Here is a 16,569-nt window from a genome sequence, read left to right on the forward strand (position 1 = left end):
TGTTCATCAGCCCTATCATTTTCTTTCCACTTGATCTGACATTCATAAGTGACAAAATCTTGAAATCAGTGGTGATCTAATTTTCTATCCTAGTTTATTCTTCCTCAATAGTATTATAGTACTAACGCAAATAGTTTCTAAAACATAAACAGTAACAAATAATAAGAATAGCAATAAAACCAACAAGCCCCTTTTAAAAATGCCATTGCCCTAAAGACACCATTTGCTTTATGTCACCTATTTTCAGTTGTTCAGAACAGGAAACCTTGAGTAGTAGGACTGTGATGCAAAGAATGCAAATTAAATCCCAGGTTTATGTAGGTAAATAAGGTTTTATGAAGAATCTTTGACATGATGAATTATCTTAAGTGCGTGCTCAGGTACTGAGTTAATTCCTGTGTGAAAGAATCTATCAGACCACAGTACTGTGTTTCTTCTTAGCAATATTTTTGAGTTTTATCATTAACATTAAAATATTATGCAATATCTTTTCTAGTTAGTCTGGCGATATTGTTTCTAGTTCCCAATGTGTTATCATTTTGAATCATTTTATAAAAATAAAAAAGCAAAAATCCCGAGCAGGTCCACTCTGTAAGTAGAAGAAGGAAGAAAAGTCTAGTGAATATATATTTGGTAATATCCCTGGGGAGTCAGTTGTGTAGGTGTGACACAAATGGGAAAAACAGCTCTCCAGAGAGCAACATGTAGAAAGGAACAAAGAGAAACCTTTTTGCCAGGCTGAGGGTTTTGCTGCTGGCTGCCTGGCTGCTTGGTGGCATTGTTCAGAGGAAGCGCACCCGCTCTAACATTTTCTTTGGCTGGAAGCAGACAGGTTTGTTGAATGCTCTAATTGCTGGTAGGCATGAAAGGATTGCCTAGAAGATTGCTTCCTAGGCTGTCCTTTGATGTTTCATATGATTTGGAAGCAAAGATTTCTTTTCCTTTATCCATCTTGCTAATAGGTGAGAATAAAATATCTCCTCTCAGCTTTCATTCCAGAAGGTATCATGGCACATTGTGTCCGATTAGCTGTATCATGGGCCAGAAGACTCCTTTTATCTTTTGAAAAGATTTGTAAAACACAAGCATAGTCATCACAGTCCACATTCATAAAGCACTATTAGCAACGTGTTCAGTTCATTGCAGGGGTCTCTGGGCAGGAGAAACACTCTACTATGAATACTAGGTTTGTCAAATGGTATAAAACTGTGGCTAAGAATTTTGAATGCAACCCTTTTAAAACATATTATGAATCTTGGACTGCAATTAGAACAGGTTTGTTTAATTCCAGTTATTTTCATTTATAAACACAATAATTCTAATACAAAAATCTAAGTTTTGCCTTATTTTTCTGCAAAATTTAAATACCAGAGAACTGCACTGAGGCTTGATATTTTGAGGATGCCTCTTTTACAAATAAAACAAGACTACTGCGCTATGAAGTGCTGTACTAAATTTAATCTATAACTATAGCGATAAACAGTATGATGTGATATATTTTGTTTACTGAAATTTGCAAATTAATAGAGTAACAAAAAATTCTGTAAGTTAATTAATGAGTTTTTACTTAATTCTCTTAATAAGAAATGCCTGCCTGAAAGCAATTATGATGCATTACTTCAACCCATGTAAATTGTCTATAACACTTTTCTCTTGAGAAAGTGGACTATTGCCAACATACTTGGAAGTACCAGAATACTTAAAAATATGTAGCTTTTCTCAGTAGAATGATCCTCCTCAATTTAATTGGGTTTAGCTCTCCTCTATGATACAGAATTCAGATTCAGATCCACCACTTCCAAAGTTCAGGAGTGCATGGGGTGTACGTTTTGAACCAGAGCCTGGTATATTTTCTACTGAAGTGTTGAGAATTACTAAGAAACATATGTCTGTTAAATATGACTCAGATATATTGTCTGAAGTTTTTAAAGATAAATATTGGTTTAGGCTTTATTGGAAATTAAGAATAATGTGCTTCTTGAATCAGTTGTAAAATTTGAAAGAAAATATTCAATATATCTTCTGAAACTTAGAGATCCATGTGCAGTTTTTATATTGTGACTTTCTGAATTATGAATAAAGTTTCCTTTTTTTCTTAAAATTGTGTCCTCTTTTTTCAGACTGTTTCGGGAATCAATTTTTTGAATGCTGAGACATGTCAGTCTTGATCTTTGTAGCTACCTTTTGAATAAACTGGTTACAGTGCCACTGGCCAAAGCTGTTAAACTTCTATTCAATTTTGTCATGGTCACTGTAAATTATTACACCAGCTTCCCAACTTTCTCTTCTGAGGGCAAAGAATGTGTATTTTGTCTTGTGGTGTAAGCAAGGAGTGTATTTACATGTGTACAATTGTGGCCTCCAATTTTCATTTTGTTGTGACACAATATAGTGATTTAAAGAACATGTCTGAAATTTTATTTACATGGCTAAGAGGTCAGTCTGCATTATTTTTTTATCTGTAGAACCAAGTGTTTATCAGGTTTCTGTATGAATCACACAGAGTGTTAGGGGACATTTTGCACCAACATTTTATTTTAGATGTCTTTATAATAAAGTTTTGATGTGTTAAATTTTCCAAAGGTATTTTAAGTCTGGAAAAAAGTGGGTTTTTTTTCCCAAAATTTCCAAATTTAATATACATATCTTTGTACGTGTAACTGTGTCAACATGTATCTACCTATATAAAATCCACTAATTCTGATGTTTTAGTTAACTGAGTAAATGTGAATATTCTGGTGTGTTTCAGGTGTTCAGAGGCAGGGTTGCTAATTACTTACACCCTTAGGGTGTAAGTACTTTGAGGGAATAAAATCTAGGTGATTATATTATTCATGTTTGAATGGGTTGGGAGAATGTTGAGTGCTTGCTTCACCTCCCCATTCACCAAATAGCAGAAATGAGGCAATTGTGAGACTCAGGCTGGTACAGTCAAGGGAATAAACAAGTCATTCTCTTCCAAGTTGAAAGGGAAAGGATTGCAGATCAGAATTATGGATCCTGTTGTTTTGTTCACTACTAGTCATTCCCTACTTAGTGCTATAAATGAAGAGAGGACTACTGCCTAAAAATTTCTTGATGACAACCCATACAATGTTTTTATTTCAAAGTAGCCTTCTCAGCGTTAATCTCCAAGTCACTATCTTAAGGGTTATATGTAAGCCATCTAGAAATAATAGGGTGACTCATTCATTTTGATGTGGCTGTGGGTTTTGTGGTCATATACAAGGAGAAACAGAGTGTACTTGGATATATCCCTGCAGGCAATTTTGCAGGCATCGCTTTGGTAGGGACCAACTCTTACTGGACTGTTTTCTTAGGTCTATTCTAATTTAGCCTGGTGAAAAAAAGGCATAGCATAACCACAAGTTTTGTACTGGGTAGACATGCAATTATGCTGGGTTTTTTTCTTCTTGATGGGTATTGGTGACATCACTTAAATGTGTCTGTGTGCTATCTCATTTTTTTGTGAAGCATTCAGAACTGCAGCAGAAATTGTGCTGTAAAAAAGGATAAGGAAATTAAAAGTGTGAGATTAGACTGATATAATTTTGAGAGTTTGGTTTTTGCAGACAAAACTCCAGGAAATTCAAAGCTTAGCCTGAGCTGTAGTCCATCAATCAAACTGTTGTGAAAGAACAATGCTAGTAATCATAAAAACACAAAAGATGTGAAATATAAGAAGAGTGTGCAAGTCTTAATCATCCTGACCTGTAACTGTATTCTAAATAAATGTTTTGTATTTAATTTCCTGAGCAAAGTATTAAGGGTGATGAATGGGGGAGGAAAATATTTCATGGAAGTTTAAATAATTGATGGGGCATCTTTCAAAGTCAAAACAGTTCCAAAACCCCACAGATTTGGCTACTCTCAAAAGCTGAATGGTGTAATTACGTGTTGTATTCTACAATGTTTCATTTTAATCTTGTATTGATGTAAAAATATATACAACTCCTTTTTAAAGGAGAACTTATAAAAGCAGTCCTTTTACTTCAGTGAAATCAGTGAAATACTTCGGTCATTTTTGACAGTCATGGGGACTAGAAGCTAATGTGTAGTATACTTACATACTTCAGCATTACTACATACGTGCACTCAAGTCACAGTATGGCTAATCACCAGTTTAGAAGATAGTTTATAAACATAATTATGTTCCTGATGAGGAACAAAGTATCTTTCATTCCTTACAAAATTCTGAAAGAGAAAGATTAAGATCAAATACAATAAACTCAGTCACTTCGAAAGTAAGAAAGATTCTGAACTGAATCAATGTTGCCTTGAAATGGATTATATTTTTTCCGATATGTCAAGTGATATGTAGGTTAAGCCACAGGAGCTGATATTATTATATTCCAAAGGAGCTTTGAAAAAAGCTTCAGAACAAGAAGGTACCTTCAGGAAACTTTTTACTACCATCATTCAAATTAATCTTAATATCATTTTAGGTGTAGTATTTAGTATTTCATATATAGTCTTCTTCTGAATATATTTTATGTTAAGCATAACACTGTTCAATTCTACAATTAAAGCATGTGGGGAATGTTGTAATTGGCAGACCAGTTAAGAAAGAAAACTTTAGGCCCTGACCTTGATGTGTCGTTTTGTAACAGCCCAGAGAAATTGCTTAATTCTTGTGACCAGGAGTGTTGTGAAGGAGACTTGTGTACAAGCATGCTACAGAAAAATTTAGGATTCAAAGTATTTCTTTATTTAATGAATGTTACATAATTTTCTATATAGTTAGCAAATTTGTATCAGTTTTAACTCTATGAGCTGCTCCAAACAGAATCAGAGAGAAGGTAATTATAGTAATGCAGAAAAGGAGGAAATTTGATAAATACTCATAACATCTGTGAAATTTGGTTTTATCCTAATCAATTATTTTTCACTAGGCTACCTTCCACATTCTTCTTTTCCTGATAATCTTTTTTTTTTTTTTGTCTCACTTTCCGTGTAGGATTGACTCATCATATCTGTAATCTCCTAATAGAAACTGTGTCTCTGTACTTGGAGGAAGATGATAAAAGCAGCACCAAGACAGCAAATGCACTGCTTCTGTCCTTGCTTGACATTTTGCGCTACATGCTGATGTATATAGCAGGCATCGTGCGCCAGACTTTGCAGGTATGGAATCTATTTCCTGGGGTCATCACTATCTTAAACAATTTTTTTAGCTAGCTTCCTGTTATCCTAATAATGAAATGCCCACTATTCTGATTTTATTGAATTTTTAGTGTGGTGGAAAGAGAAAATCATGTATTTTGCAACTTCAAGTTGCTCTTCCGTGTAGTTACCTGGCTAGACTATCTATACTAGCTTCACTGTGTGCTGGAAACAGATCCTAGCTGACTGTTCTGTTTCTGTATTCCATAAATAGCTTAATTCAATATTTGCTCAATGACAGTTCAAAGCATTTTTCTTCCATTCATTTTAAAAGAAAAAGATTACTCCATAAAAAACCAACATCTTTTGATTATAAATCACATGTGATTACTGTACTTGAAGAGCATATGTAACCTTTGTATGTGTGCTGACAAAAGTATTTCCTCTCTTATGCTGCTCAATTTGTCTTCCAAGTTTCTGTTTGAACTGCAAATCATGGCATTGGTAGGACTTCCTCATTCACTGAAGACAGCCTCCTCCTTAAAAATGAAGCATAAAAAGATATTATTCAAAGAAATTTCTCATAACTTTCTTAAAAAAAAACAGCAGAAAGTGTTCATCTATTTTAGACATGATGTTAAGCTACCAATATTTGCTTTGTTTTTAAATGATCTGCCAAATTTCTAAATTAGCCAAGTGGAAGCACTTCTGTATTTGGGCTGCAGACAACAACACGTACTCTTCATGTTAGGTTTTTGATGGTCTTGGGATTATCCACTGAAGAACAGGGAAGTCTATTAGGTCCAATATAGGAGGACAGAGAATCAAAAGATTACAACCAGATTGTATGGTCTTTCAGGACATGGCTTCTTTGTTCTGAAAAGGTCCTGCTTTGTGGGTTGATTGGTTCTTTGGTTTGGGTTGGGTTTTTGGCTATTTTTTAAGAAGGTTTAATGTATGAAGTGGGTGTTGAAAATTGAGTGGGTTTTTTTTCCTACAGTGATTTACATAATCAGTTGTGTTATCAACCAAATATTTCACTGAGAGGTGGGGTTTTTTAATTTTGGAAGAAACAATTTAGATCTTATGGTACAATACCTTGTCTTTTTGAGTCTTCTGTTAGCAGGTTCTGTAATGGGTTTCTCATCTAAGAATCACTTTGTAAAACAAATATTGTAGTCTAATTGCTGATCGTCATATTGTGGCATCACTCTCTGTAATCACAGAGAGCTAAATTCTGTATTTATACTCCCTGCAACAGTGGTGAGGCCAGTTATACTAGAGGACACATAGGAGGAAAGAGGAGCTTGCACATGTATTGGTAATATTAGTGAAAATGATGATTTTTATTTAGATACAAAATTGAATCTATACATTCAAAGCCAAATTCTGTTCCAGCTTTACATAAATACCTCAGCTGATTGATACACTAAAACTCCAGCTCTAGTTTTGTCCAGCTCTATTCAAAGTAATCTGCTTTTATCTGGAAGGCTAAGGGGTAACAAGAGTCAGCTGGAGAACTGAGTCTTGAAGCATAGTTCTGTCCTATACCCCTGTAGAACTAATTTTACAGTGGTGATGCTTGTCTTGGCAATATGTGTCACAGAGCCCCTGTGGGTTCTACAGCTGCCTCAGTACACATGCCCTTTTGAATGATGGCCATTAGTTGGTGACTGCTAGTTACCATGCATCTACATAATATTCCACTATCTGTGTGTCACTAAATGCATCACTATAGTAACAAATATTCTTAGAGTGTTTTTATAGGGATTTTCTGAATAAGATGCCTTTTAAAACAGAACTTGAAAAAGAGAATCAAATTTTCTCATGTTAATAATTTTTGAGGCTTAAGTTGACTGTACAGATGGTACTACCTCCACTTAATTCCTTTTTATTTAAGGTTTTTATATGTAAAGTGATAACCTTATCCAGCTGCATAGGAAAACACCACTTTTCCTTTGCATTCCAGTACTTTATGCTGCATGGTTCTGATAACTATCCAGCTTCATTCAGGAGTTTTCTCTTTGTGGACCAAGTACTTGTGTTTTAATGGAAATGGTTTTAGATTCGTTTGCATATCTGTTTTAGAGCAGTTGCATCATATCATGTTCCACAGGTCATCCACTGTAGCCAAAAGTAATCTGCAATCTCAATTTGAGAAATGGACTCTATTTAGTGACTTAATGTAGGTTTAAGCATGGTGTGGTGTGTATCCTTTATATACATATACAAAGTATATTTCCTTTAGTGATATTGTTCATTCTCTTTTAAAAGACACTAAATATATAAAAGTTAAAGAAAGCAGGCAAACATCCCTAATGGATGATGTCTTTCTTCTCATCCAAGCACTAAGCAGAAAAAGCTGTTGCAAATTTTGCTGAAGTGAAGGTGGCTTACTTCCCTTTCTTGATTAATATAAACACTCCATTTTCTTGTCTTCTCTGCACTATGTCTTTCTGCCCTTCTTGGACTTCAGCATTCTGGGTCATTGTGGTGAGTCTCAGTGAAAGAATTTCAAAATTCTTTCCAGAAAAAAGGCATTTCAGCTCATCAGTATCAACAGTGGAGCTTCAGCAGCAGTGTCTCCTGTCTCAGGGGACTTGCTCCTGTGTTCACTTAACCAAATGAAAATCATCAGATAGTACACTTGAATGATGGTTTGAGGATTGAGTTTTAAATGAAACACAGAATCACAGAATCGTCTGGGTTGGAAAAGACCTTGAAGATCATCTAGTCCAACCATTAACCTAACATTGACATACCCAACTACACCAGATCCCTCAGCGCTATGTTGACCTGACTCTTAAACACCTCCAGGGATGGGGACTCCACCACCTCCCTGGGCAGCTCATTCCAACGCCCAACAACCCCTTCTGGAAAGAAATGCTTCCTAATATCTAGTCTAAACCTTCCCTGGTGCAACTTGAGGCCATTCCCTCTTGTTCTATCGCTTGTTCCTTGGTTAAAGAGACTCATCCCCAGGTCTCTGCACCCTCCTTTCAGGGAGCTGTAGAGGGTGATGAGGTCTCCCCTCAGCCTCCTCTTCTCCAGACTAAACCCCCCCAGTTCCCTCAGCCGCTCCCCGTAAGGCCTGTGCTCCAGACCCTGCACCAGCTCCGTTGCCCTTCTCTGGACACGCTCAAGTCATTCAATGTCCTTTTTGTAGTGAGGGGCCCAAAACTGAACACAGGAATTGAGGTGTGGCCTCACCAGTGCCGAGTACAGGGGCAAGATCCCTTCCCTGTCCCTGCTGGCCACGCTATTGCTGACACAAGCCAGGATGCCATTGGCCTTCTTGGCCACCTGGGCACACTGCTGGCTCCTGTTTAGCCGGCTGTCAATCAATACCCCCAGGTCCCTCTCTGACTGGCAGCTCTCCAGCCACTCCTCCCCAAGCCTGTAGCGCTGCTGGGGGTTGTTGTGGCCCAAGGGCAGCCCCCGGCATTTGGCCTTATTGAAACTCCTCCAGTTGTCCTCAGCCCATGGCTCCAGCCTGTCCAGGTCTCTCTGCAGAGCCTCCCTACTCTCGAGCTGATCAACACTACAGAATACAAAAGAATGTTTAAATGTGTTCTTTAAACAAAATGTTTACATTTTCCTCTAGCAACTTGACTGTCTAGGGTCATGGTCCAAAGCTGGTGCAAGATAATGAAGTTAAATGACAAATCTTGCAAGCAGACCTTTCTGGTGTCCTGGTCCTGGGGCAGGGATGGTTCGTAAATAGCAGTGTCTAGGATGGCAGTATGTTTTCATCAGGAGGTATGACAACAGACAGAATTACAAGTAGTAATAGATCTTATCACAGACATTGGTCACTTGAAGATTTTATTATTCCTGTTTCAAAAATAATTTAAATTATTTTAACATACTATGAACATTTCAGGGTACAGAGTCAGAGGGCAAAATTGGACATTATTGCTGAGAATTCTAACTTTTCAGTCACCTTGATTTTCTTGAAACTTGAAATTGTTCCTGATAAAAGAAAAAAAAAGTAGTTGGACTTTATTGTTAAAATAGGCATGTCATGTTGAAAGAATACAAATATATAAAACATTTATTGCTTTAGAGATATCTTGTGTATACGATTTATAGCATTTTGCTGAAGAAATGTCATGTAGGTCAGTGTATTCAGCCTGTGCAGAATGAGCATGACAGCATGAGTCCATTTTGCTTTGTGCTTATTGTTACGAACACAGGGAGCCTTAACTGCTTATTGGGAGTCCAGGAATACTTAACTAGAAAAGACTGTATAAGTCTCCTTCAAACTTCCATTCAAACTTGGACCACCTAATGGACCTAATTTGTTTTTCATAATGGAACAGTCACCAAGGTTGCTTTATATTTTTTTCTCATCTTACTAAGGCACAGAAATCTGGCACAGAAGGAGACACGCAGGCTGCTGAAGACGTTCTGCTTATCAATAAACCCCTGACGGACCTAATTAGCCTGCTTATTCAACTGGTGAGAATTTGCTTCTTTGTAAGGCTTTTGGAATGTTGCTGTGCTTGGAATTATTCAACTGAATTCAATATCTTAGAGCTCTGTTTGCTAGTTTTTCATTGTTTACAAGCTCCCACCTAATACGAAGGAAGGACTCTAACAATTTTTAAGAAATTATAGGTCACAGTAACTTGCAGGTTACCAGTGATGTCAGAGTAAGTCTGTCACAAGATACAAGTGGGACAAGGGGCAGGCTGCAGATTCTCAGTTTGGATACATATGTATAGCCAAATTTTAGCCCTTCAGAATGGACTAGTGATCACTGCATAGGGAAAGGAAGGTATTCAAAATTTGAAACAAGTACTGCTACCATTAGAAAGTCAGTAAACTTAAAATTAGTTCGTAGTGAGTGATGCCTTTTAATATTATTTTCTTGGGTTTGAGCCTTCTGAACTTTTCTCAAGGGTTTAGTTTTATTTCGACGTGATCCTGAGGGATTTACAAGTGGGAATGGTCCCTGGTGATCTGTAAACATCTTTGAAGTCTGTCTGTTCAAAGTCAGTAATTTCTAGTGTTTCCTAGATGTCACAGTGCTGCACTGAAATTTCCACAGAGTGCTGCATTGTGGCCTTGATGTATCCCATCAGCTCAACCTGCATCGTACTGTGCCAGAAATTTGTAGTGCCTCTATGTGTAATAGCTTGTAGTAGAGGGATGCTTCTTGAGCTGGACAGGATTTTTAGAGGCTTCCTCAGCCTTTTATTGAACATAAAGCCATTAAAATGGTTTGTGAGAAGTTCCCTGTGGCCTATCATGCTATCCTTTCCAGGTTATTTCACTTAGAGGCATTTCAGATATGCTGTGTTCTCTTCCAGGCCATTTTTTTTTTTTTCCCATTTAAATACAGGTTTTCAGATGCATTATGATATGAATATCTGTCACCCTTTTACTATCTTTAGCACTGTCTGTCATCTTCTATTTTGGGGAAGAGTGTGTTTCCTTTTTTATTAATTTTAGGCATTATACTTGTTGCTAAGTTCTCCTTTGATTGATCTATTTTAAGCAGATATTGACAAAGGCTTTTTGGAAATGTTCACTGAATGATCTAAAACAAAGTGATTGAATTTCAACTAAATAATATTTAATCTTTATAAATTAATTTATTTTCTATTATTTTTTTAAATCACTGTATATGATAAATAGTAAGACATGAAGAGATGCAAATGTTCCTTTAAAGTGAAACTAGTAATAAATTTAAATTCCATTAACACTCTAAAGAACAGAAGATTAGAGGCCAAGCTTTACTTGGCCTATACCACCTGGAAGTCTTTTATAAGTTTTTAATTAAAGGATAGGATAATTGTATAGTTAGCATGTACTGATTAGATTCTGACTTGCCCTTGTATTTCAGAAGCATGACTGCAAATTACCACTAGGTTTTGCTTTGTTCTGTATTTCTACAGATTCTGGTATGTTTAGAATGCTTATTTAAAATCTGCTGATTTTAACATACAGGTGGAGTACAGACAATTGGTACAGCTTCTTATTTTTTGTTTGGTTTTCTTTTTGGAATTTTTTTAAAGATTTTGTTGCAAGTGAGTGATTTTTCTCTTGTAATGTGTATGTGTTGTTGTTTACATACATGTGCTTGATTGAATATATGAAAGTTATTTCTGCTAGGTTTGTTAAATTTCATATCCCTTGCCCATTGCTGTATTTAACATTTCCTGTTAAGGTTGAAAGAGTTTGAACAATGAAATAATGATTTTAACATTTCAGGTCTACTTGTTTAAAATGTCTTATGCTCTAATGTCTTTAAATATGACTAGATTCTTTATGAAGTCTAGTGGCTCTCTCAAGATGTATATGCTCCCTACTCCTCAAAAAGACTCAGGCTTACCTAAACTTAAGTTCTATGGAGCTGCCAACAGTAGTTCTCTGTATTCATTGAGCTGTGTGGCTGCATAACTCTGAGTGTTTTGAGACATTCAGTTCTTTATGAACTTTATTTTCTGGAGTTAATGGAGGTCTTAAATGCTGAACTAACCCTCACTTTAAGATAATGAGTTAAAATTATTTTCTCTGGTTTGCTGTTTCTACCTATCTTTATAGTTTCTTATGTCACTTTGAATAATTGCTTTCCCTCACTGATATGTATATCCCTCAAGTAGATGATTGTTCCATGCCCCATTGAGTTGTTTATTTATATATTTATTTTCCTCAAGTTCTACGTGTTTATCTCTCTTAATAATCCCTTAGAATCAGTTTTTCCCTTCTCTAATTGTGATTTAGGCTATCATTTAGGGCATAGCAAAGCAAGTGTAGGAAATCTAGATTGCATGTAAATGAAACTTCAGAGTTTTTAAGAATGTAAAGGAAAAATTATTACAAAGTCTGCCATGCAGAAAACACTGCAAATATGGAGAATTCGATATTTAATCCCATGATCAGTCTGCCCTTAGTTGATCAATAAGAGGAAAATAAATTGAGCATTTAGTCTTCCACTTGGAAGCTTTGTGTTTAAAAGTTAATTACACTTAGCTTTTTTTGTGTAACGTTTTTCTGCTTGAACATAAATATAATATGATTATTATACTGAAATTTGCAGCAATTGTAGAAGGTATAAAATACCTTCTACTTTTTGATACACTCTTATACTGGAAAAAAAAAAATCATTTAGTTACTGTTGAAATCACTTCAGTGTGGATTTTCAGAAACCTTTCCAGTACCTATAAAGAGCTTCATGTCTCTGTACATCCTAGATATAGATTCTAGGTGTACATCTTCCAGTCTTTTCTGCAGCCTACCAGACTGCTGGGAGAGAAGTTCTCTTGTGTTCTGGTGGTGGGCGTTTGCAGTTGATTACTGTGCTCTGTGTATTACTGTTTGTCCTGGTTCAGCTAGGATAGGGTTAAGTTTCCCCAGCAGAGAGGGAGAAGGGATCTCCAGCCGGGTTATTCATACCATGCTGAGGTCAGGTCCGGGCGTGGGAGCATGGGAACTTTTTCCTTTGTGGCTTTGGTGGCAGGGAGCACACGAGCGATCTTTCTGTAACCATTTGCAGTATTTCTCTATATATCTTCTGTCTTATTTACTGTTATTACTGTTTATCACTGTTATCATTGCTACTGTTGTTGTTCAGACTGTTTATCACACTGTTGTATTAAATTTCTTCTTATTTTAACCCGGGGTTTGTGCCTCACTTCCAGCCGGACCAGCTGAGGGTGGGGGAGGGGCAACAGCAACGTGGTCTCCGGTCCTGGCAGGGCCTAAACCAACACACTGTTGAAAGACCAGTTAATTATGTGCAAACACGAAGAGGACAAGCCTCAGTACACATGGAGAAATGAGATGATCTCTTCTAGGTCTTTTCTGTCTCTACATTGCACTGGCTCTAAGGCTGAGCCCTGACTTTGTTTTCAGAGCACGTGAAGGTATTTGCCACTGAATAATGAAATTACTGCAGAAGAATGATAATCCTGTAGACTGTAGAATTTTATTTCACATTTCTTAGGAATACAGACAATTCTGTGGTCAGAGTGGAAAGACATATGTTTATTTCCTGTATTGTATAACGTATTGCTGTTACGGTATTTGAAATGTTATCTGCGAGTTATATTTGAAGATTTCTTTTCTGCAGAGAACAAACAAAAAAACAAAACCACCAAAAAAAACCCTAAACAAAAACACATCAGAGGAGATAAGAATATATTGTCACAAGCACAGAATTTCAGAATGGGCAATTAATTTCTCAGCAATTAGGCTAGATTAAAATGAACTGAAAATATATTGGGTTTTAAAATATTTTCCCTTGGGTAGAAGGACGACAATTTTGCCCTAAGACAAAATACAGGTGTTGTTTGGTTGTTTTTTTTTCATTTAAAACTGTGCACATTTACTATTAAGAATAGCATAGTAAAGTTAGCAGATTTAATAATGATGTTTTGCTTTTGCATTTTGTTTAATGTTTGCAAAATCATCTTCCCTATAGTTCCCAATGGCGCTTCCTTTACAGCACATTCTGTAATCACATTACTGATCTAATGAACATCTATCTCTTATCATAATAAACTCTCTTTGTGTATAACCTCATTAATGCACTGAAATAGTGTCCCCTCTGGGTAATCCAGACAGTTTCATTGTAGCTCTAAAATTAGACGCTGTAACAACTCCAACAGTGTGAAAGCTGCCACTTCAGCTCAAACGATCACATTTCTTGCAATGGTTTGCAATTCATGAACACGCTACAACTCAGTTCAAAATGAAGGCATTTTTGACAACAGACTACAGAAATATAGATGTGGCTGTGTAGTAACAAGAAACTTTCTACTCTACACCACATTAACCTTAAAATACACAGAGCAGGTTCCATTAGAAGGGAAGAGAAGCAGGATTTTGTTACGAGCCTGTTTACAGGAAGTTATAACATGTCCATAAAAATTCAAGAGTAATACGCCATCTTCATTGCACAAAAGTCTTGTCATGGGGCATTATTTTAAAATTTTGAACTGAAAAATAAATCTACAGTTCTGAGTTAGAGAATGGCAAAAATTATTACATTAGCCATTCAGTAATTTATTTTAACGTGCTGGATTTTCTTCAAGCTATATACTAGCCCAGAATATTAACAGCTGCAAGGAGGAGTATTAACATTTCTACCTTGCTGAAGGGCTGAATCCATAATCCCCTCTAATACTGATAAAGCAAAAATAAACGAAAGACCACTAGAGTTTTTTCATGTAATTATGAAATATTAAGGGGCAAAAATTTTCTTAAAGAGTTAGAACTCTAGTTTTTAATGGGTTTCTCCTCCCCTGCAAGAACAAAAACTTAATTAGCTGCTGTCATGAAAAACTATAAATGCATTTCAAAGACTTGAAATACACTTCTTCATATCAAATAGAATTGTTATGATTAGAAAAATAATCAGAACATTGTTCCAGGTGATTAAGAGGTGAACCATCCATCTACATTCATTGAGTAGCAACATGATTCTAGCTTTATTTTTCTTATTAGACATGAGATACTGTTTACTTGAAAGCCGAATTTTCATTCCATGGTTTTCTATATTTACAGATATTTATTATATTTTCAGTCACTGCTTTTGTTTATACCAATAATTTTCTTCAGATCCCCTACTCTTTATAACCACTACTAACACTAAGTGGCAGCCAATGTTAAATTTCAGGTTACCAACTTACAAATTTGTGACACCTAAATCACTACTTGTCCGTAATGAAACAGCAAAATGGTGAAATTTATAGAGAAAAATGCTGATGTGGACATACTTAAATCAGGACATCACTAAGAGTTCCTCTTTCACCTTAATTATTGATGGCTTAGACTGTGGACCAATGATTCTCATCCCCTTCAGAGTAAATATGGTCTTTCCTATTCCTAGCTTCTTTTCCTATTCATCCAAGACCTATGCTTTATTGTTTTACCCTGCAATCTTACAGGATGACAGCAACTTGCTCCCCAAACTCTAGATAACACTGAAGCTGAAAGGGATGCTGGTGAAGCAGAGGAGCAGAAGGGCTGAAAGAGTTGAAATACAACAGGGGATGAAGGACTTCACTGGCGTTTGTGACTGAATAGAATGATGTCACAGCTGTCAAGTACTGTGAACGTTGGAGTGATACTGGTGACTATGTTTGGAGGATGGTCACTGGAAGCTTGATATCCTGTGAAGAGCAGAGCCTATCTGGTGCCAAGACAGATCGGATGGAGAGTTTCAGGGTCTTCCTTTCTCTTGTTGTGTGACAGAGAAGACCAGTAACAGTAGAAGTTTAGGCATGCTAGGAGGAGATAAGCAAAGCCATTGGCCTGGGGCAAAAGTTTCCATTGCCTTGCTAACTGGGGACTCCTGCTGAAGACAGCCTATATTGGGTATAACCCTAAGAGGCTGGACATGCTCATTTGATTCCCTGAAGTCATGTACCCTCCTGGTGTCAGGAAGAACTGGAAAGGGCATGGTGCTTTACGTATTTCTTCATGCGAGGTGTTTGTAGGGGCAGTCTTCTACAGAGGCCAACACATTTGCACTCTTGATATTTAGTGAATATCTCTGAAAAAGATCTTGAGAGCAGTCTCTCTTCCAAGTATGGCTGTTGTGTTTATTGATTACACATGACAATTTGAGCTTATGGAGTGTAGAGAACTAGCCTACACTGCAATATCAGGGCAAGGATGTATCTGTCCAAATGTTCACTGAATTTTTATTTTTTATTTTTGGTTAGCCAAAAAACAACATTTGAAAATTGAGTATGGGTCTTGTACTGTGATTTTCTTCAGGGAGTAGTTGATATACCTGTCTACACTGATCTATTAACAAACTGTAAGTTAGAGTGCTGCTTTTAAAAGGGATGAGAGAGATATGTAAAAGTAGTTTAATTTTCCTTCCTCTATCTAATGGTTTTTTTTTTCAGTGAAGGAAATACAAGTCAGCTCAAAGCCCCCAGTGAGATCAGTGGAATTTTTTTTTTACTTGATAAGGATTGAAGATATAAATGTAGCTATAAAGTTTGTTACTGCTTGTAATTTTTCCTCCTTTTTAGTCTTGCTATTTATGTTGATGATGTTATTAGCTAATTCTGGATGTTGGAAAGGAAACAATCAAATAGGTGGCATTTATATTGGAATGAAGAAAAACCATACCGCAAAACTGTGGAAGAAATAGCTGCTGTGGTCCTGTCACTTGCATAGCATTAGGTCAAATAGAATGTGATATGACTTGGGGCTATGTATTCAGAGCTTACATCTCAGTTCAGCCTGTTTTAAACAGCCAGCTCTATGAAGCTAATGGAAAACAGGATTGTATTTGCATGCAGATCCCTGGGGAATTGCTGCCTGAATATTTGAGGAGTATACGTCTGATGATATGTTCACAGATTGCTTTAAAGTAACTATGGATTTTCCTTAAACTGAAAAAAAAAGTGGGATTGCAGATTAAATAAGTAATCAGTATTGAAATGGTTGGGCATATTTTATAAATGGTTGGACAGATTATATAAATAGTTTTCTTTT

The 16,569-nt window shown here is 36.4% G+C and overlaps 1 protein-coding gene across 6 annotated transcripts in view; it reads left to right on the top strand.

The window, feature by feature from the left end:
- ULK4 (unc-51 like kinase 4) overlaps nucleotides 1-16,569 on the top strand; it is a 249,154-nt gene that overhangs the window by 175,009 nt on the left and 57,576 nt on the right. For 5 of the 6 annotated variants that reach the window (XM_074898136.1, XM_074898138.1, XM_074898133.1 and 2 more), the window contains exons 32-33: nucleotides 4,958-5,124; nucleotides 9,466-9,564. In XM_074898136.1, coding sequence (XP_074754237.1) covers nucleotides 4,958-5,124; nucleotides 9,466-9,564 — 266 coding nt within the window. The remainder of the gene's footprint in view (nucleotides 1-4,957; nucleotides 5,125-9,465; nucleotides 9,565-16,569) is intronic. The other variant, XM_074898137.1, reaches the window with a different exon arrangement.

This window comes from Athene noctua, chromosome 2, assembly GCF_965140245.1.
Source record: "Athene noctua chromosome 2, bAthNoc1.hap1.1, whole genome shotgun sequence".
Taxonomy (NCBI): domain Eukaryota; kingdom Metazoa; phylum Chordata; class Aves; order Strigiformes; family Strigidae; genus Athene; species Athene noctua.